Below are 20198 nucleotides of genomic sequence, written 5' to 3'. Positions count from 1 at the left end.
ATGATAGACGAGGTCGACACGGCCACTATGACAGATGGTTAAGCCAAATCCAGCACTTCAACACCCCGCCTGATTTGCATTCATGTCCATGGGCACAGAAATTCGCCTTTCTTCATGGCTCCGGACCTTCGGGCGGACGAAAAGTCTCATCTCCGTGCCTTGCATTAAGCTGTAGAAGCTACACGGACCCAATTGAACAGTGTACGGAGTAAGTCCTCGACATCGAGTGCTGGATGAAGCCTGCGCGATGAGGCCCCGAGTCGCTGACCAAGCTCCAGGCTATCAGAGCAGCACGCCATCCGACTGACTTCGACAACTGCCACTGACAAGGCTAGTTTCTGACTTTCTGACGGCCACCACTCTCCACCACAAACCAAAAAAAACAATGGTCCATTCTGACATCTACGAAAATGCTGGCGGCCACCACCGGCCGGACGAACCTCCACCGAGCAATACATACATGCAGCAACGGAAGAAACGGTGAAGGTTCTGTAACATCAGAAGCCAGTTGAATTACCAATCCGTCACCATGAATGCATACGGATCTGCTCCACAAGGGCACCACCACCGTTCGTATATGAGGTCCGGAGGACGAGAGAAGAGACGAAGATGGCACGAGTCCCGTCAACCCAGTTCGGTGCAGTGTCGCTTGCTCAGGAAGCCCGTCTCCTCCCACACACGCATGAGGCCACGATCTTGAAAGCCGATATCACTTTCCAGATTCAACCATGACGGTGACAACCTCAACAACATACCTGATCACAGGTGCCAATAGAGGTAAGCTGCGGGCCCCAAAGACCCCTGTACATCATCCAGAGATCCCACACGACCATCACGACCATCACGTCCTCCTCCACCGACATTCTAACCACCCCTTCATGTAGGCTTGGGACTCGCCCTCGTCGAAGCATACCTCGCCCGCGCACACAGCACCGTCATAGCCGCCGTCCGCGACCCATGCTCCCTGAGCAGCAGAGCTCTCGCCACCCTCCCCCGCTCATCGACCAGCCGTCTCATCGTCGTCAAGATCGACAGCGCCTCCGCTACAGACGCGGAGGACGCCATTGCCACCTTAGCGCACACCCACGGCATCACGGCCCTGGACGTCGTGATTGCCAACGCGGGCATGGCGAACGCATACCCGGCCGTCCACGAGGCCAGCCCCAAGGCCATGCTCGAGCATTATACCGTCAACGTCGTCGGTGTTGTGGCGTTATTCCGCGCGGTGAGGCCCCTGCTACTGCGGACGGCCGCTACAACCACGAATCGTTCGGCCAGGACGCCCAAATTCGTCACCATGAGCTCGAGTGCCGGTTCGATTGGGGGACAGGAGCGCGTGCCTGTCCCGAACGCCGCGTATGGGCCCAGCAAGGCAGCGTTGAACTGGATCACCGTGAAGATTCACCTCGAGAACAAGGACTTGGGGTTGTGTAGCTTTGCGATACATCCAGGGTGAGTTGAATAGCTTTTGCCTCTGGGAAATACGTGTTGCGTCTATTGGGAGTCTGCATGTACGCATGCGCGCATACGCGCATGTACAAGGGCTGATCATTTATTCCGGGCCCATTACTGACCGTTTTCCACAGCTGGGTCCAGACCGAAATGGGCAACGCCGGCGCCAGGGCATTTGGTATGGAAAAGGCGCAGATCACGCTGGGAGAGAGTATCCCCGGGGTGGTTGACGTGGTATGTTACTTGTCCGTGTCCGCATCTATGGGTTTATGTCTGTGCCTATCTTCGTATCCATGTCTGCCCTGCAACCCCATGCACCCCAATCTCGTCTCGAGTCATACCTCCATCACCACCCCTGTCAGAGACAGAGGGTCGGAAGAGAGGGGAGTTTGCTGTGCAAAGGAACCGAAAATGGTGTCCTCTTCATTATACAGTCCCTCCATGATTGCATCTGCGGCAAAAAAAGCGAGAAGAAATGGTATCATGCTCATCATACAATACCCTTCATGATCCTATCTACATATCCATGATGTCCTCCAAGCTAGTTCTGCTGTTCTCTCCGTCCCACTGACGCTGACGATCCGTAACTTACACACAGATCGACAACGCGACAATGGATGCCACGGCCGGGAAATTCATGGTCTACGATGGCAAAGAGTGGGCTTGGTGAGTTGTCACCAGACCACGGGAGGCGGGAGAATTATGTTCAGGAACGCGGGTCCTCGATTAGGTCTTGTAGGATGCATAGTGGATACTAGGCGCTGGTAAGACGGACGGCGAGGAGAGATAGGGTCGGTAGATAGTACGGGCCGGTTTTCTCGATTCTCGACTCCTCTCTGAGTCGCTACCTAGATTGTTGGGTCGGATGCCATGCAAGAATTATCGCTGCCTGTCGCTGGGTTCGATGCATTCTCACTCAGAGGTCATCACGCTTCAACCCTTCCATGCTCATGGAGCAAAGCAATATTCTTCATTCGCCCCATTCATCTTCCCAAGGTCTTCTACCGGTACAACCACTATTGACCTCGATAGCCCTGTGTCTAGTTCCATTCGCCGGGACCTTCTTCACCCTGTTGTGTCCCGTTCCAGGCCATGGCGAACATCAACGGCAACCCCGCCGACACTCTAAGCCAGCAGCCACGACCGCTTCCGGCACCGACCATGCTGATCAGCCGTCGTCTTCGCCTCAGTCGAGTGCGAGAGATGTCATTTCGGATCCCGCTCTACCTCGTCTGCGACCCTCAATGATCCAGCTATCTCTACCACATGAGCGTTGATGATCTGGAATGCAATGGCCCGGATTTCAAGGCGTGTGGTAAAAGTGACGAGGCGAAGCGGTAGTATTACCTTTTCGTTCTACAAGGTATAGGAAGAGAGGAAGGGAGCAGAGACAAGGAGACGGGGAGACCCAAACCACCAGAAGGACGCTGACATCTCATTTCTGTTGTCGCAGGTCGCGTGTGGGATACGAGGGCGCAATCTCGCGTACCTTGCCTGTATGGTGATGAGCGTGTCCTGCCGTTCGATCTTTGGAGGGATGTGCGCGGCTTCAAGCGTCCATCAACGTTTGAATCTTGCCTGATCTGACAGTCGCTATTCACTCGCTGATTCCTTGATCCGCTGATAGATGTTGCATGCGGAGGTCGAACCGGCAATAGCTGTTCAAGGAGACAGAGCCGAAGATCCACAAGATCCAAAAGCTACACTGGCTCCCATCTACTGCGCTTGGCTGCACTCCCCTGAGTTCGGCCTTGAACCACCTGCTTACAAGCCCACCCAGCAACTGCCTTGCTCACACACGCGGGTGTAGAGCTTCGACCAGCCATAGCCTCCCTCTTTTCCATCTTCAAGGAAGTTCAGGCTTTTTCAGCGTGATGCACTTCCGCTACATGGACATCCCCACCCGCGAGCTTGATTTCAATCTGCTCCTCGATAATGCCGTGGCCATCCTCGGTCAAGTGCACGACCACCTCATCACCGAAGAGGGCGCCGATTTCCTCGACGGGGATGCGCTTCGTCTCGGGGATGTAGAAGTACACGATAACTGTAGAAATGACGCAAAGTCCCATGTACAGAAAGTACATGTTGTATTTACTTTCGGACACAACCCGAGTTAGCCGAATCCCATGGTGCTGCACGATTGTCTAGGAGGCACTTACATGTTCTTGAATGCCAGCGCCGACGGAGTGGTGTAGGTGATGGCACCGACAAAGTAGGAGAAGAAACCCAGTCCAATGCCCCGGCCTCGGATGTTCGTGGGGAATATCTCAGACATCCAGATAAAGGCCGGGCCGTCCACGCACTGGAACACGACGATGTACACGTAGATGACAGCCACACAGCCGGCGAGTCCGGCTTTGTGGTCGGTGCCAAGGTACTGCGATTGGAGGACACCTTCAAGAAGCAGACAGACGGCCATCGCAGGGAAACCGATGACTGTGTGCTACTTAGAAGAGGTCGTGGATCGAAAGGCCGCATCGGTACTCACGGAACATGGTTCTCCGTCCAACCCTATCGACTGTGAAGATGGCAATCGCGACGAAGATCGTGCCAATTGTGGTGTAAATCGCTGTACTGCAGTGTCAGGTTACATGTTCCGCGCAGACATGAGGGAGGGCAGGACGGACCGTAGAGCAGCAGGGGCATGACGCCCGTCATTCCCAAGCTCGAAAAGATCAGGACAAGGAAATTGGCAATGCCTAGTATCTAATTGATAGTCAGCTGAAAGTTGTGAGGTGCTCGCCCGGACGACGTACGCCGGTGGATTGAGCGGCGAACCTGGTAAGAAGTTAGACTCAGCCGAATTCCAGGATCGGTGTAGGAAGAACTGACTGAATAAAGATCGCGAGCAAGCTCCTCTTCCGCCACGAGGGCTTCCTGAACATTTCAATGTATCCCGCCTTTTGCTCCTTCTCGAATTCGACCTGTCTGGTGATTTGCACAAACTCGGCATGAGCTGCCGAGTCAGCCTCGTCGTCCGGATCGTGATGGATCCTGCGGAGTACTGTCCATGCCTCGTTGGGTCTGTTCTTCAGGCAAAGGTATCGAGGGGACTCTGGCAGATCAGTCAGCCTTGCTCAAACAATAGTGGAACGAAACCCACCAGGGATGAAAGGCAGCCCAACGACGAGGGCGAGCGGTCCGACCATAGCGAGCGCCAGCGGCACCCGGACCTGAATGTTGAATTCTTTTGCATAATAGGTGCCAATGGAGAGCCATGCACAACTGGGCCGTGTCAGTGGTCTGGTTCTTGATGCACGGTGACTGCACCTACACGAGATATCCCATGCCAAAGCTCAACGTTGTCAGTCCACTGAGCGAACCGCGGTGGCGCGGAGGTGCGACCTCGGTCAAGTAAAGTGGCACAAGACAGATGAGCATCCCCAGACCAAAGCCGTGCAGCAGACGAACTGCGATGAGCATACCAATCACAGTCGAACTGGTGATCAGAGCGGCTCCCACGAGGGAAGATATGGCCGCAATATAGAAGGCTTTCTTCCTCCCGACCACGTCAACCAGCCACCCTTGTGCCAGAGCACCGACGGCCAACCCAAAATTGAAGAGTGCATTGATGGCTCCGAGAATGCTGCAGAGTATTAGGCTCTTGTGGATCTCGAGGGTGAGAATGGGGTTTGACTTGCTTCGCGGTGTAGTCGCTCGTTGCTGCCAGATAGTCAGTACGCACGGATCAGCGTGGAAGGAAAAGTCCACTCACGATCGAGATCGAAGTACTCGTAGAAGCTGGGCTGTCCAAGGCTGGTGACAAAGATGGCGAAGCCAAAGCCATAGGAGAATCCTCCCCAAGAGACGACCAGGCAGATGGCAATGTTGAACCACGTCAATTTAGCCATGTCGAACAAGACGCTTTACTCAGATTGCTTGAGCTTGACTCGAGTATCTCAGAAGTCCCGCCGATTCAGCGGCACGTTCGTCTTCTTTATAGTCTGGTGTGTCGCGTTCTCCGCCTGGACTCGGACGCGATCACATTACCGCTCCGGAGTATTCGAGAAGCAGAGCATCACCCCGGACTCTGACAGCTCGGCTCTCGTCTCGCTCCACGGGGTTGGGTGTGGGGTGCATTGTGAAGGTTCCGCTGGTCTGGGTCGGTCTATCGTGGCTCCAGCATCGGCGGTGGTGTCTGAGACAAGAGTCTAGCCGAGCGCATGACTGTTGGGAGCTTCGAGTAGCCTGGGTTTGTGGCTCCGTAAACTTTCTGACAGTGTCCATTTAATTTCTGACATTCGTTTGGTCAGTCAGAAACGTGTACCACGGCAAAGGCATCGGGTATGACGGGAACATGAGCGGTGGTAGGCTTGTTGGTATGAAATGTGTCCTTGATTTGCGTTTAGATCAAAGGCATATGTAAACCCTTCCGCTACAGTATAGGAGCTTGATGAGCGTTTGCACAGGAGTGAGCAGTGTCAGATTGACAACCGAGTCAGGACGTTGAGAGATGTTGACATCTGCCGAGGTCAATGCTCGACCGTTGCACCCGACGGTCTCTACGGTGGGCCACAGCGGCCGAAGCACTCAGTAACCCTCGTAACCTCAACGCGTCGACTTCTCATTAATATTCAGTGAGAGATACTGTCCATGAACCCCATCTATCTCTCCGAGCTGATGAAGCGCTACACTGGCTGGTGTTCTGATCGCAGTCGTGGACCATTCACCTCATCGGCCTTACAAGGGGTCTAGGCCGGGGATTTCAGTATCGGCCTGGCCCATCAAATACAACGTACAAGACAGACTGATCCTGAAACCATGTCTCGTTCTCTTTGTGCTGAATAGAGTTTCGGACCTTGGTATGAATCTGCTCATATCAACGGGTCCGACCGAGCAGGGACGCCTGAAGGGTGGACGCTCGAGCCATACCTGGCGCCGTTGGCAATATATGCGTTGAGTGTAACCATTTGCTCTCTGATGACTTGTCCCCGTGTAAATGCAAGTGCGGCTCCAGTCTGCGCTTCTGAACCTGAACAGCACACGCTGAGCCACCCGTCATGGAAGCTTGCCAGCGCTCAGAAGAATCAGTATCCTCATTGTGTACTGTTTAAGAAAACGTGCAACGGGGAGGCTCTAAGTGTATGCAACCTCCTGTGGCGCCAAGTTGATATGACCACGACGAGACCATGCAACTTTGCCCAGCGGATAGTTTGCTCCGTTCTCTTATCACCCATTGCGCTGGGAGGGGCCGGCCAACAAAGGACCTCGTTAAACGCTGTGGATCGTGTCGTATCGGCTTCGCCATAGCCAGGAAGGCCATTTTCCGTATTACTGGAGCGCGGCGTGCGTGGATGGAGTCCGACGTAACCCAGTCGCGGAGATGAAACTTAGCCGAATGCTCGCATCACACGATTCGTGCCTTGGCGCCTTGTCGTCGCAGAAGCTCTACCAGGCGGAGGAAGGTGCCATCCCATGTTGGTGATTATCACCGAACAGGAGAATGTATCACCGGGGCCAAATCCCACACAGGCTCGAGTTGTAGACTGTGTGCTTTCGGAAGTGGATTGCCGTCGAAACGACTGACCGATTTGACCTTCTGAGCCTTCTGTGCGAAGACAAATGAACGTCGATTCGGCTGATGCTGGTACTCGCAGGGGATGGCTTCTCCCTGAGACCCAGAAGGAAGGCGGCTCTGACACTGCATGGTAGCGCATCGCCTTCTGTCTGTCGTGCGCCCTTGAGTCTCCTCTAACAGGCTGACATGCCACTCCCAAGTCGCGGCCTCGGTGTTGAGAATTTGCACAGGGCGGATCACTGGATCGCGCTGCCGCCATCACATATGTTGGTTGGTGATTCTCTTGCTCTGAGGTCGCAATACTGGGTAAGTCCTTTCCAAAGACATCCGATCTCGAATTCGAGTGGCTGATTCGATTCGTGGCGGCGTCACTGGTTCTCCCAGCATTCTTGTCGGTCGAAATCCCGAGAGACATTCTCCGCGCAGTGCTATCTCACGACGCCGCCAATTCCGAACGTCCTTTCGCTAAGGTCACGGGTTTCGTTCTTCCACGGGATGCTCGATTCGAATTTTGACTAAGGATCGTTCTCGGCGCGCGCAGATGTGACTGGGAGACGAGGGATTTTCCTAATTTCCCATCCGCTTTCGTGGATGCGCAGTACGCTTGTCCTGGACTGGGATTGATCAGTGTTTCATTAGCAGCGTTTCAACCCAGCAAACGTAGTAACGACTCCATGAGCAACCTTCGATCCACCGGTTTCGCAATGTAGTCATTCATGCCTTCGGCCAGATATGCTTCTTCGTCTCCTTTGAGGGCATTGGCGGTCATGGCAACAATGGGCATGGCATGCCCAGCGGCACGGATCTTCCTGGTAGCCGTGACACCGTCCATCACAGGCATGGAGATGTCCATCAGGATCAGACTGTATGCCAGCGGTTTCTGTGTGACCATTTTCAAACCCTCCGCGCCATCGGCAGCTATATCCACCTTTTCGAACCCAAAGCTTCGCAACAGGCGAACCATGATGGTCTGGTTGATGGCATTGTCTTCAACCAGCAACAGATGCTTCGTATGGGCCAATTTCCTGAGTTCAACATCCGGCGCGGCCTTCGCAAGGGGTTTCACTGGCGTCACTTCAAGTTTGTTAACTTTTGTCGTGAAAAAGAAAATGCTGCCCTTGTGCAAAGGGTTTTCCAAGTACCCGACATTACCGCCCATCAACTCAGCCAGGCTCTTGCAGATGGAGAGTCCGAGTCCCGTGCCCTTGAATTTCTTCGTGGAGGAGTTGTCCAACTGAGTGAATGGAGTAAACAGGACGTTCTCGGCTTCCTGACTCACGCCGATACCCGAATCAATGACTTCTGTCTTCAATTCGAACGTGGCTTCGTCCTCACGAATGACGGCTACTTTAACGCGGATGTAGCCCTTGTCAGTAAACTTGACGGCGTTCGAAACCAGGTTCTGAAGGATCTGCCGGTATCGAAGAGGGTCTCCTTGAGCAAAGGCCGGCAGGTGGGGGTCCAAATCGACTTCAAATCTTAACCCTTCGGTAGAACCAATGTTGAAACATCGTCGTACGGCGGCAACTATGTCAGAAATGTTCATGACCTCTTTGTTTATGGAAAAGGAGCCGGAGCTCAGCTTCGAATAGTCGAGGATGTCGTTGATGACCTGTAGGAGGATGGCGCCCGACTCGTCAATGATATCGGTCAGTTCCTTCTGCTCTTCTGTGAGACCCGTATCAATTAGGAGCGATAGGGCGGAAAGCATGCCGTGCATAGGCGTCCGGATCTCGTGACTCATGTTGGCTAAAAAGTCCGACTTCATTTTTGATGCTTCCTCGTAAGCAGCAATCAACCGTGCTTCACCGGCTTTTCGTTCCGTCAGATCTCGCGTGACTTTGCTGAAGCCCGTCAAGACACCGTCTCGGTAGACAGGAGATATAATGACGTTCGCCCAAAATCTAGAGCCGTCCTTCTTGACGCGCCAGCCCTCATCCTCGACCTTGCCTTCCCGGAGAGCCACCTCCAGTTCCTTCTCGGGCTTTCGCGCTTTTCGGTCCTCTTCGCTGTAAAAGGTTGAAAAATGCTTTCCAATGATTTCTTCTTCTTTGTACTGTTTAAGAAGCATGGCTCCAGTATTCCAGGTAGCTATGCAGCCATTGGGATCCAGCATGAACATGGCGTAATCTCTGAGCGTGCTGACCAGCGTCCGAAATGTCTCTGCGGACGCGAGTTGAGCGGAACGCTCTTTGGCTTTTTGGATCTCCTCGGTGACGTCTTGGCACTTTACTACGACATAGAGGAGGTCATCGCCGTCATGAATCGGTAGAGCTTCAATGCGCCAATAAGTGGGCGTCGCTATCCCCGGCACGGGCTCGGATTTCTGTTCTTTGCGACTTGCGATGGCGTCTTGGATCATCTGCAGGATGTTGTGGTGTTCGGTGGGCAGCAGCAGGTCGCCGATAATTTCTAGAAAGTTCTTGCCGCGAAGTTGCTCGGGGTCGATGTCGGCCAACCGCCTCCAAGAAGAGGACATGATAATAATGTCAAAGTCTCTGTCGAGGACGACGGTCGGCGTCGGCGACAGAGCGACGAGTCGATCCATGCCGGCGAGCTTCTGGCAGCCGCAAGTCGAAGACGGGCTGAGTGGCGGACTGAGATTATCGGAGGTCAGAGGTTTCGGCAGCGGGGTGACAAAATACGATTTGCTGGCCGCCCGGACAGCGCCATCAGGATGTGATTCCGCCGGTCGTTTTCGCGACGTCATCTTCGCCTGTTAGTGCGTGTGCATATCCTTTTGGACGTAGAAAACAGGCGCCGGGCCAGAGGGCGTAGAATGACTAGGAAGGTGGGGAGAGTTTTGGAGTGTCGAGAACAAAAGCTGATAAAATAGATAACAATAGGTGAATCAACGTGCTGGCTTTGGCTTACCTACAAATAAGTGCAACGAGCGCTACGCGAGATGCGGTATTGAACTGCGGGCGCCACGGGGCGGAAGGGGGATGCCACCTGGTCCTGCTTGACACTGGCAGCGGCACCTGCGCTCTCGAGTCTATGGTGGTTCCTGATGATCAAACGTTCAGGGATGAGTGAGGAGGAGGTGAGCGCAAGCTGATTCGAGAGCGGCTTAACCGGAGTGCAGTCTTCTGGATGCGCTCTACCGATCGTTGCAGCAGGGCAAACTCTATCTAGCTGCACGGTGTTGTAGAGGTCTTGAGCAGAACGACGAGTTCGGATCGTCTGGACCTCGAGACGGGTGCAAAAGACGATGCAAGTGATTGTTGGCTGTTAGATTTGCTGAAAGCGATCCGGCTTCAAGCGGATATGCGACTTGTTACGCAACATGAGATGTTTGGGGCGGATAGTTCTAATGTGTGTGTACGCCGTAGGCTTGTAGCTAACGCCTAGGACCCTGGATCCTGTATCGGCTGCAGCCACTGGATAATTTCAGGGGTTAAAGGGACCTGGTAGGGCTCCATTTCACCACCGCTCAGGAAACGCCAGAGCCGTTACGAGGTGGTCTTGGACGTTATCCACGATCCTGGCAGGTAAACTGTCTCTACAGCCGTCCCTGGACTTGCCACCTGAGATTTCCTGCGCGTGCCGACCCTTTGGTGGTAAAGATGCGTCGAGGTATTGCACGAAGTGGGTGTTTCGCTTGCAGAGAGTTGCGAGTGGATTGTGAAACAAGTTACAGGATTGGGAAGCTGGTTAATTAGTGGCTGTGGCAGGGCCGCACAACCGGGCAACCACACACGGGGGACTTTATGCCGGGGCACCTCTTGCTTTAGCGACCCCTGGAGAGCCTCCAAAGGCTAGCTAGCGAGAGTCCAACTGGACAGGATCTGGGAAGCCGGGCGCAAGTGCGGGACAGTTTGCCTCAGCATCGATAACCGAGCAGCGAGTGGGTCGCATGTGAAACGTCAGATTGACCTGTACGGTGCAAGGAGCGCCGCCGTCGATTATTTGCTGGCGTGGTAGCCACAGTGGTACAGCAGGCAGAGGCGAAGGAGCGCAACTTATCCTGCCAGAGGAGGATCATTCATGGGGAGCATGCAGGACGCAGATGTCGGCGGGGATATATAGCCGTCAATGACGGCAGGATAAAGCCAGGAAGGCGAGCACCTAGCCATGATTGACACCTTCTTGAGGTCCTGACAGCTGTCGCTCGCGAGGGCAGACGCCAATAGATCGAGGCATCGCGCAGCACCGTTCCCGCCGTTGTGATTCAGACTGCATTGCTAACGGGCATGGGGTGTCTGCTACCAACGAGTCTCGTCATGACTTTATGCAAGTACCGCCACCAACGAGGAGGTCTCAGTTGCCCGAAAGTTCGGATCCCACGCTTTCGACAGCAGGCATAATGGATGGGTTTCCAAGACGAGAGACGAGCATCGCAAATATCTCGCTGCACTCCAGCATGCCTTTTGATGTCTTCTAGCAACATGCTCGTATGACAACCAGATTCGACTTCGACGTTGGTGCGACTGTCAGCGAGATATCATCTCAACAGTCTGGGCGACGATCGCTCTGCTCTCGCCACCATATGCACATGCAACATGCCATGATCACAACCCAGGAGAGATTCCAGATTCCCTCCCTGTTACTGTACGAGTCCCCTGCATCAACACCATACCAGTACGAGTATTCACGCCGCAACCAATGGCCATCCCCGATCGCTACTCTCTGGCCAGGCCCTACTTGAACGAGAACTTCTTTGGGAAGATCGATCACGTACCCGCCCCCGACTGTCGTTACGACTATGTTCCTAATAATTGTACCGGGGAAAGCCAGGTCTCTTAATCGTGGTCTTCATTCTATTCCATTCGCTCGTTGGTGAGGCGATTGCAATAGACGCTGGTGCTGGAAAGCGTGCATCAAGTTGTAAACATCCCGGCCACAGATATCATTGTCCGAACTCATACAGGAGGCATTCGCTTCCAGCAACGCCACGTACCAGATCTTGGCTTCTCCTGCACTTCATAAAGATAAGCTCCTTATGGAGAGCTTTGTTTCCAGAAAATGCCCAGACGGTCGCCTGCAAGGCTGAATCCTAGACACCCCGGCGGGCCTGCCGGTTTCCCCACATACCACTTACCGTATCTTGGATCTTCTGTTGTTGCCGTCGAATCTGCTCCTCAGTTTGCCCGTGCCCGTTACCTCTGGAGTCGATCTCCATGGCGTCCGAATCACCTTGCTGCGGACCTCTTGCCTCTTCGCCCTGGACCGTTTGCCCCTGTGCATTGATGACTTTACTACCATTCACGTCTTCAATCTTGGGCTTGGGATCCACACTCATAGCACCGTCCATGTGTCCGGCCATTAACCCACCTCCTTCCCGTAGCTTGTTGATCGCTCGGACCGTGTCGATTGCCTTGTGCAACGTCCTTCTTGCATTAAAGTTTTTCTTCACCGTCGGGAGCAGATCTTGGCCATCGCCAGGACCTTTGACCGGCGAAGTCTCGTCCATATCCGTCTTGATCCAAGGATGTTGCAGCGCTTGATGCGCGGTCATGCGTGCTCGCGGATCGATCGTGAGGCAACGCCTGATAAACTCTTTGGCCGTCTCGGACACATTCCGCCAATATTCGTGCGGTGTGAAAGAGTAATCGGCTGCCAGTATTGCCTGCATTTCCTCGAGGTTGGAATCGCGGTCGAAGGGTGTGTAACCGCAGAGAAGGAAGTAGGTTATCACGCCAATGGCCCAAAGGTCACTATAATAGAGATCAGCAAGAAGATACACACAAGACATGTATCCATCGCACATACACTGGCTTGCCGTGACCTGTCTTTTTGAAGATCTCTGGAGCCATATAGCCCGGCGTGCCACATGTTGTGGTCAGGACGTGGAATTGCTCCTCATCCATGATCCTTGACAGTCCAAAGTCTGCTATGAGAAGGTCGGCATTGTCTTCCGGTGTCCGGAACAGTAAGTTCTCGGGCTTCAGATCTCGGTGAACGATCCCGTGGTCATGGAGGTAGGCGACTGCGGACAAGGTTGCGCGGATCAGGTCGGCCGCGTCAGATTCGTAGTAAGAGCCCTTTCTGCAAATGCGATCAAAGAGCTCTCCTCCCAATGCAAGGTCTGTTACGAGATACACTACGCCACTGTCAGACGAGACCCTCACTCTACCTTCTGCGTAACAACATACAATTGTTCATCGTCTCGAAATAGTCGACGAGGGTCAAGATGTTGCGATGTCCCACCGAGACTCGCTTAAGTACAGCGATTTCATTGCGAACCTGTCCGCGTCTGTCAGAGGTGACTTGGGCAAATTGTTGTGAACCTACCATATGCTCTCGGCCAGCCATTAGCCGCTTGTTGATGACTGCCATGGCGTGAGTACGGCTGCTGCTGCATTGTCACCGACGCAACGCCCACCTTTTGCAGCATAGTATCTCCCTGTGTCTATGTGAACGCATTCCTTGACCACCGAATATGAGCCAGCGCCGAGCGTCTTCCCTGCCAGAAGTCAGCAGATGCACTGCGTGCGATCCAGTATAACAATGCACCAGTCTTGTATCGACAGGGCTGGACCTGTGGCTTCTGTTGGCCTTGTGTCGCCATATTGGCTCTGCGACTTTGAGTCCTCCAAGACCCTCTGGTCGTCCGATGGTGGTCTGACTGAGGTAGCGCAGTTCAGGTAAGCGAGGCCGGGTCCGGCTGACGAGTCGAAAAGGTAGGAGAAAGGGGAATCTACAACGACCGGAGCCTGAACGATGAACCGCGCCGTAGTGCGCAAAACAGCAAGGCAGAGCGATCGACGACAGAAATCTTTCCAGCAAACGTGCCGGTTAAATGTCAGATGGAGGCAGATGAGAATATGTCTATTCAGCTGAGAGATCCAGGTACGTGTCGAGTTTGGAACGCACCGCATACGTCGGCTGGCCCGCAGCTAAGGACTCGGACCCCTCTATCGACCAACAATCCCTGCGCTTTCGATAAGGGCAGCAGTGCGGGGAAAGGGTGGATATGCACCGGGGGAGTGCCGCGCCCCTGCGCGCCTTGGTCCATTACAGTTCTGCAGTGGAGGCTTCTCATCTATTCGCAGCGACAGTACATGAGTATCATTCCTTTTCGTGGCCGCAAGACGCCAGGCTGATGCATGAGAGCTGATCCTCTTCTGATCCTCCCGTTCGTGGTTCTATTCCTGCGGTATCATTGCACTATTCTCCATCCATTCCTCCCGGCGCCTGTTGCTTGCCCATCTGCCTCGCCTTCAACAGCTCATCGCATAGGAGCAGATTGCTTGCAATGCCCTGACTGCTCGCAATGCTATTTCGTAGCACCCTGAAACTGTCGAAGACGCCTTCTTGCACAGGATCCATGGGCTCTCCCGTCACCAAGTCTAAGCCGACCACATTGCCCTCTGCATGCTCATCTTGCAATGCGGCTAGAGCATCTTGAATGTCATGGCCAGAATTTGTAGCGAGGGTCTTCGGGATAATGAGTAGAGCATCTGCAAAGGCGGCAACGCCCCACTTGGCTTTACCCTTGACGGATTTTCGAACCTCTTCGGAGTTGAGATGTGCCGCAGCAGCGATTTGGAACGATCCAGCGCCAGGGACCACACAGCCGTCGACAATGGCGTTGTAGACACTTCGCAGCCCGTCTCGAACAGCGTCCGTGATCTGGGTGATGCTGTGTTGGTTGGGGCCTTTAATCAACAGTGTGACGGATTTTGGGTCCTTGACTTCCTCGACAAAGGTGTACTTCTCCTCGCCCAGCGTTTGCTCGTACACGAGACCTGCCCAGCCAAGGACTGAAGGATCTAAGTCATCCACACTGTTCTGTGCTTTACCACCACAAATGAGTTGTAGTCGCTCCATGTTCCGCCTCTTGGCCCGTCTCAGGGCAAGTATGCCATTCTTCACGAGTACGTCTAGACTCAGCGGGTCGATGCCTTTCTGGTTGATTACCACGAACGACTTCTTCGGGTCGGACCCGCAAACTTCATTCTTTAATGCAATGATCTTCTTCAACTTCTCATCCACAAACCGTCTCTCCGAAGCGACTAGTTTATCCCGTTGTTCGGCGCTACTGTAGTAGAACCCTGAGTTGATTTCCGACTTTTCGTACTCGAGAGACACATTCAGGGTCAGGATGTAGGCATTTTCGACTCGTTTAGGCATATCAGGATGTCTTGCTCCGTGATCTAACACTAAGCCCCGGATTAATGTTGTGTCTGATGCGAGTTTGTGCTGTAGTTTCATGATCTCAACCATATGAAGATCGGGTTTCTGGGGTTTTCTTTGGATGGCAAGGACGGCATCGACTATAGACGAAGTGAGTTTGGCGGCGAGGGTGGCGTTGATCTTGGTAGATAGAGAGGTTTTCGCGATCGAGAGGAGCAGATCGCGGTCAATGTCGCGGGTAATCTTGAAGCTGTCAAGGAACTTGAGTGTTTCCGTTTTCGCGATTTCATAGCCGTCGGTGATGACTCGAGGGTGCAACCCTTCTTGAATGTATCTGTCTGCCTGCTTGAGAAGTTCTCCGATCATCAATACCACGGAGGTAGTGCCGTCGCCTGTGATGTCGTCCTGCGCCGTAGCGGCTCTAGCGATGAGAGTCGCAGTGGGATTTTGAATTGACATCTCTTTCAGGAGAACTGCACCGTCTTTTGTGAGTTTGATCTGGCCTGAGCCGTCCACCAACATCTTGATGGTGCCCGAGGGGCCCAAATTCGACCGGAGTACATCTTGCAGCCCTTCACCAGCATTGATATTGACTCGTAAAGCCTCGCCTCTTCGCCTGCTCTCTGCTGTTCGATTGAGAAGTTGTACGGCTGTATATAATCAGTGGGAAACCCTCGAAGAAAGCCAAAGCACCTACCAGACATCTTTGTTGGACTTTAAATGAACATGCGATGGTGGACGGTTTGCAACATTATTTTGCGCCAAAGTCGCGGATCCACCAAGTGCATTGTTATACCGGGCAAGTACCCCGAGGCTCTACGCCGATGCAGTAACCGTTCCTGGGTTAGGGCCAAGTGATTCAGGTGTGCTCCTTGCCAGTTTCCCAGTCTCCTGTGGTTGTTCCGCAGTGATTCTGCTTCCTGAATCGCTGCTTCACACAATGACTGATTCCCTTAAAGACGCTTGGCTCGAGTTAGCCTTGCTCTGGCTCTTTGCTTTCCCGCCTTGTGGCCTTGCGGGTACGTAGCAAGTCGAAGTGAGCGCTATTAGACCCAACTGAGTTAGCTCGCCAAGCCCTTGTCAGCGGATCAGTGAAGGTGTCGCCCGAATCACTTCCTCAAGCTGCGGAGGAAATCTTCTGGGCCAAATTTTCGTCGACTTCGCACCAGGTGTTGCAGCGACCTTGACGTGTCACCATTTATGTGCCGTACCTATTGTTTCCTGGTTGGTTGTTGCATAACCAAGTCTTGTCGCGACCGGCGCGCACTTTGCTGCTAGACGCCACAGTCAAGCACACAATCTTTCCCACTCCGCACGAATCGACACTTGCGCCATGGCCGAGTACCTCTTACACGAAGGCCCAATGGGGTACTCTATCTTCAAGGTCTCTCATCAACCTGATACTGTCGGCAATCGCTTGAAGGAAGTCCAAGACAGTGTGCAGGACCTTGCTCGGTTCGGCAAGATGGTCGACCTCGTCAGTTTCTTACCATTCGAGTACGCTGGCACCCGCCGATATTTGCCAGCACTCTGTTAACGATGCATTAGGAGCGGAAAGCAAGCCCTCTCCGAACTCAACGACATCTCTGAAGGCATCGCATCCGACTATCTCAGGTCCTTTCTGGAACTCAATTTGCCAAAGGCTGGAAAGAAGAACAAAGTCACGCTGGGAGTTTCAGACAAGATTCTCGCTGGCAGCATCAAGGCCGTCTTCCCCAACGTAGAGTGCCAAACGGGCGACACTTCAGAAGTTGTACAGGATATGCTCCGAGGGCTTAGATTACACTCCGAGAAACTGCTCAAACAACTACGCGAAGGCGACACCGGCACTGCACAGCTCGGTTTAGGCCACGCATACTCCAGAGCCAAAGTCAAGTTTTCCGTACAGAAGAATGACAATCACATCATTCAAGCCATCGCAATCCTCGACCAACTCGACAAAGCCATCAACACGTTCTCCATGCGAGTCCGTGAGTGGTACTCGTGGCATTTTCCTGAGCTCATCAAGATTGTATCGGAGAATCACAAGTATGCCAAGGTCGCACTGTTTGTCAAAGATAAGAGGATGCTGTCCCCTGAAAGTCTACACGACCTTGCTGCGGTCGTGGACGATGACGAGGAGATCGCAAAGAACATAATCGATGCAGCGAAGACCAGCATGGGGCAAGAAATCTCGGTTTCGGACATGGAGAATGTTACCACCTTTGCGGAACGAGTGGTCAGTCTTGGCAACTACCGAAAGACTCTTCACAGCTACCTAGTTTCTAAGATGGGCGTGGTTGCACCAAACCTTGCCGCTCTTATTGGGGAAATTGTGGGCGCGCGCTTAATCTCTCATGCTGGCAGTCTGACGAATCTCTCAAAGTATCCTGCCTCGACCGTTCAGATCCTGGGAGCCGAGAAAGCGTTGTTCAGAGCGTTGAAGACCAAGGGCAACACACCGAAATATGGCCTCCTCTATCATTCATCCTTTATTGGGAGAGCTGGCCAGAAGAACAAGGGGAGGATATCGCGATTTCTTGCCAACAAGTGTTCGATCGCCTCAAGGATTGACAACTTCTCCGAAACACCGTCCACGGTCTTTGGTCAGGCTTTGAAGAAACAAGTAGAGGAAAGGTTGGAGTTCTACTCATCCGGTGCACAACCCACCAAAAACGAGGTCGCTATGGTATGTTTGCCTGGCATCTGATCTAGCTACTTGCTAACTGTTCGAACAGAAAGATGCCATGGACAGAGTTCTTGCGGACATAGACATTGATGGACCCGAACAACCAGATACCCAGATGTTCGATGTGGAGCCGAAGTCAGTTCAGAGCCAGGAGAAGAAGAAGAAGGACAAGAAGAAGGAGAAGAAGGAAAAGAAGGAGCAGTCTTCGAAGCCAGAGGATAACGACAAGAGTGAGAAGAAGGAGAAGAAACGAAAAGCAAGTGAGCCCGACGATGAGCGGAGCGAGAAGAAAAAGAAGAAGTCCAAGTCCAAGGAATGACGGGACATTGGGCAATGATTTTAATGCACGGCGCTGGAGGTGGTGTTATTTTCCATTACTGCTTGGAGACCATTGCTCCCTGCCTGTTATCGAAAACGCAGCCAACTGCATCTTCTCTGTCAATCGTAGTCAGCACCACCGAAGATTGTGGAGAATAAAGGCATCGGGCTGGCGAATGCGCGGAAGACTGCATCTATCGTGCTTTGGAAGTACAATGTCTCTACGGTTGTACGACGTAGATAAGCCTATAGACGGACGACAAATTCCATCGAGGCGCAAGGAAATCACTACCGTGAGAACTTTCTATCCGCGAAACGGTCCTTCAGCCAAAGTATCTGTATCACCTCAGAGTACTCTCATCCAGTACGCTCTTTTCCCTTGCCGACTATTCCTGCTGGTTCACCTGTCCTACGTTAACCCAGCGCAATTACCCAGTTTTACGCATCATGGGAAAGGATTGCGGCGGTTGACAGCACAGTCCGTATGACCTTGTACGGAGTACGTTCCAGCGTTTTCAATTGCCCCACAACTCCCATTGACATGAGCGCCGCTTCGCCGAAGAGGAAACGAGGGCATACTTTGCCGCTTGACACGAAGAGCCTGACATCTCGATTGCTTGGAGACAGCGATCTAGAGGAGCATGTCGAGAGTCCGAGAACAAAATTCGCTAGACAATTTGAGGACTTGGAAATTCATGGCAAACTCGAGAAGCGAAGTCAAGACGCTACGAACAACTCGGCTTACGGAACCGACGCCATAACGGAACAACCAAATGAGGGACCTATGAAGCTGGGGCCTGTTGCATCGCACCAAAGTGGGCAACGGCCACAGAGTCTATCAATGCTCGCTTCCGAATGTGAGCCCTCACCACCGATATCGCCAGGAATCCATTCTCGCTCCAAGTCCCCTCCACTCACCGGCGGGCTATCTGACGAGTTTTGGCATGACTCCGAGATAACTGGTCATGATCCCGACGATCCCGACGACGATGGCTATGGCATCAATGGGATTGGCTTCAGACCTACAGCGGCCATTGCCTGGACGAGGTCACAGCAACGGAAACGGCAACTCACCGAATGCAAAAATCGAGAGGCTCGAGAAGCAAGGCAGCAAAGGAGTGAGAGGAGAAAGCGTCTTTTCGACGACGGCGAGGGAGCACCACCCATGGAGTCTTCCCCTCGGAAGGTCGTTCGCGTCCATTTCGAAGATGGTTAAACTCCGCCATCTCATCACCCGGGTTCTATCAGTAGCCAGGCGGTATGCACACCCGGGATCCAAGCCCGATCGCTCCATCCTCATATCCCTGAAACGCCTCGCCATGCAAATAATTGATGTGGAAGACACACTTGCCATCACCAGAATTTATACCATTGCTGCTTCCGCCTACGCTCCTCCTCCTCGGCCTTCGCAGCCATCGCCGCTCGAGCAGCCTCTTCCGCAGCCAACTTCTCACGAGCTTTCTTTTCATGTAACATCTTCATGCCCTGAACAGCAAGGGCCATCCCTCGGGCTTCCTCTCTGCGTCGCTGGTCACACCAATAGTACATTCCAGAAGCTGACAGGACGAAGCCAGCGACAGCGAAATTGGCGGTTGTTAACATGGAGGAGAGCCCTACCACTAGTTAGTTCAGAGGTACAACAACCATGTCCGAGAACAAGTACAGCACCTTTCAGAATGAATCTCAGACCACCCACCGCGCCTCCTGCTCCCATGCCGACCAACAATGAATCCCTTGCGCATGGCGCCTGATACCACGCATAGCCATTCCCTTCATGCTTAAAGCTGAAAGCATCTTTCCAGGTCACGTCCACAGGCCTTCCGCCGGCTGAGTTGTATGTTCCTCCGGGCAGCGCATTTGCCGGTTCTGCAGGATTGCCCAGGACCTCCCACATCTTTCCAGCCTGAGTCTTCGGAAAGTCATGCCTGGGTTTGGGTCGCCTAAGCGCGCGTGTATCTGCTTGATCCGCGTCCTCTTTAGAGACGGTATCTGGCTGCCGTGTGTCGTCCGCCATGCTGAATGAATGCTGCCGAGAGCGGGTGCTTCGAAAAAGCTGCGGCGAGATCTGGTGGTGGAGTAAATTACCGTCATTTGGTACTCAAATGATCCACCGAAGCGCAACGCGTCTTCGTTAATTGAGACGCGTGAACACCAAACGCGTCC

The 20198-nt window shown here is 53.4% G+C and overlaps 9 protein-coding genes across 9 annotated transcripts; 3 read left to right on the top strand and 6 right to left on the bottom strand.

Annotated features, from left to right (window-relative positions):
• Positions 1 to 728: 728 nt before the first annotated feature.
• Positions 729 to 1456, top strand: A1O7_05414 (uncharacterized protein; the record flags this gene model as incomplete). The annotated part of the gene is made up of 2 exons (XM_007759424.1): positions 729 to 777; positions 885 to 1456. 2 exons carry the CDS (start codon positions 729 to 731, stop codon positions 1454 to 1456), a joined length of 621 nt encoding a protein of 206 aa, XP_007757614.1.
• A 1852-nt stretch (positions 1457 to 3308) lies between these two features.
• Positions 3309 to 3871, bottom strand: A1O7_05413 (uncharacterized protein; the record flags this gene model as incomplete). Its single annotated transcript, XM_007759423.1, has 2 exons — positions 3309 to 3546; positions 3612 to 3871. 2 exons carry the CDS (start codon positions 3869 to 3871, stop codon positions 3309 to 3311), a joined length of 498 nt encoding a protein of 165 aa, XP_007757613.1.
• A 376-nt stretch (positions 3872 to 4247) lies between these two features.
• A1O7_05412 (uncharacterized protein) lies at positions 4248 to 5303 on the bottom strand (the record flags this gene model as incomplete). The annotated part of the gene is made up of 4 exons (XM_007759422.1): positions 4248 to 4507; positions 4556 to 4677; positions 4727 to 5108; positions 5168 to 5303. The coding sequence occupies 4 exons, from the start codon at positions 5301 to 5303 to the stop codon at positions 4248 to 4250; spliced, it is 900 nt and encodes a 299-aa protein (XP_007757612.1).
• A 2313-nt stretch (positions 5304 to 7616) lies between these two features.
• Positions 7617 to 9680, bottom strand: A1O7_05411 (uncharacterized protein; the record flags this gene model as incomplete). The annotated part of the gene is made up of 1 exon (XM_007759421.1): positions 7617 to 9680. The coding sequence occupies one exon, from the start codon at positions 9678 to 9680 to the stop codon at positions 7617 to 7619; it is 2064 nt and encodes a 687-aa protein (XP_007757611.1).
• A 2286-nt stretch (positions 9681 to 11966) lies between these two features.
• On the bottom strand, positions 11967 to 13481 carry A1O7_05410 (CAMK/CAMK1 protein kinase; the record flags this gene model as incomplete). The annotated part of the gene is made up of 6 exons (XM_007759420.1): positions 11967 to 12627; positions 12683 to 13013; positions 13066 to 13156; positions 13205 to 13242; positions 13296 to 13376; positions 13427 to 13481. The coding sequence occupies 6 exons, from the start codon at positions 13479 to 13481 to the stop codon at positions 11967 to 11969; spliced, it is 1257 nt and encodes a 418-aa protein (XP_007757610.1).
• A 599-nt stretch (positions 13482 to 14080) lies between these two features.
• On the bottom strand, positions 14081 to 15571 carry A1O7_05409 (T-complex protein 1 subunit zeta; the record flags this gene model as incomplete). The annotated part of the gene is made up of 1 exon (XM_007759419.1): positions 14081 to 15571. The coding sequence occupies one exon, from the start codon at positions 15569 to 15571 to the stop codon at positions 14081 to 14083; it is 1491 nt and encodes a 496-aa protein (XP_007757609.1).
• An 811-nt stretch (positions 15572 to 16382) lies between these two features.
• Positions 16383 to 18036, top strand: A1O7_05408 (uncharacterized protein; the record flags this gene model as incomplete). The annotated part of the gene is made up of 3 exons (XM_007759418.1): positions 16383 to 16546; positions 16598 to 17717; positions 17767 to 18036. The coding sequence occupies 3 exons, from the start codon at positions 16383 to 16385 to the stop codon at positions 18034 to 18036; spliced, it is 1554 nt and encodes a 517-aa protein (XP_007757608.1).
• Positions 18037 to 18576: 540 nt separating this feature from the next.
• On the top strand, positions 18577 to 19251 carry A1O7_05407 (uncharacterized protein; the record flags this gene model as incomplete). Its single annotated transcript, XM_007759417.1, has 1 exon — positions 18577 to 19251. The coding sequence occupies one exon, from the start codon at positions 18577 to 18579 to the stop codon at positions 19249 to 19251; it is 675 nt and encodes a 224-aa protein (XP_007757607.1).
• A 137-nt stretch (positions 19252 to 19388) lies between these two features.
• A1O7_05406 (uncharacterized protein) lies at positions 19389 to 20049 on the bottom strand (the record flags this gene model as incomplete). Its single annotated transcript, XM_007759416.1, has 2 exons — positions 19389 to 19648; positions 19704 to 20049. The coding sequence occupies 2 exons, from the start codon at positions 20047 to 20049 to the stop codon at positions 19389 to 19391; spliced, it is 606 nt and encodes a 201-aa protein (XP_007757606.1).
• Positions 20050 to 20198: the final 149 nt, after the last annotated feature.

Source organism: Cladophialophora yegresii (assembly GCF_000585515.1).
Source record: "Cladophialophora yegresii CBS 114405 chromosome Unknown aczIN-supercont1.4, whole genome shotgun sequence".
Taxonomy (NCBI): Eukaryota; Fungi; Ascomycota; class Eurotiomycetes; order Chaetothyriales; family Herpotrichiellaceae; genus Cladophialophora; species Cladophialophora yegresii.
Note: the sequence above shows the minus strand (reverse complement) of the source record. Positions and strands in the feature narration are given on the sequence as shown.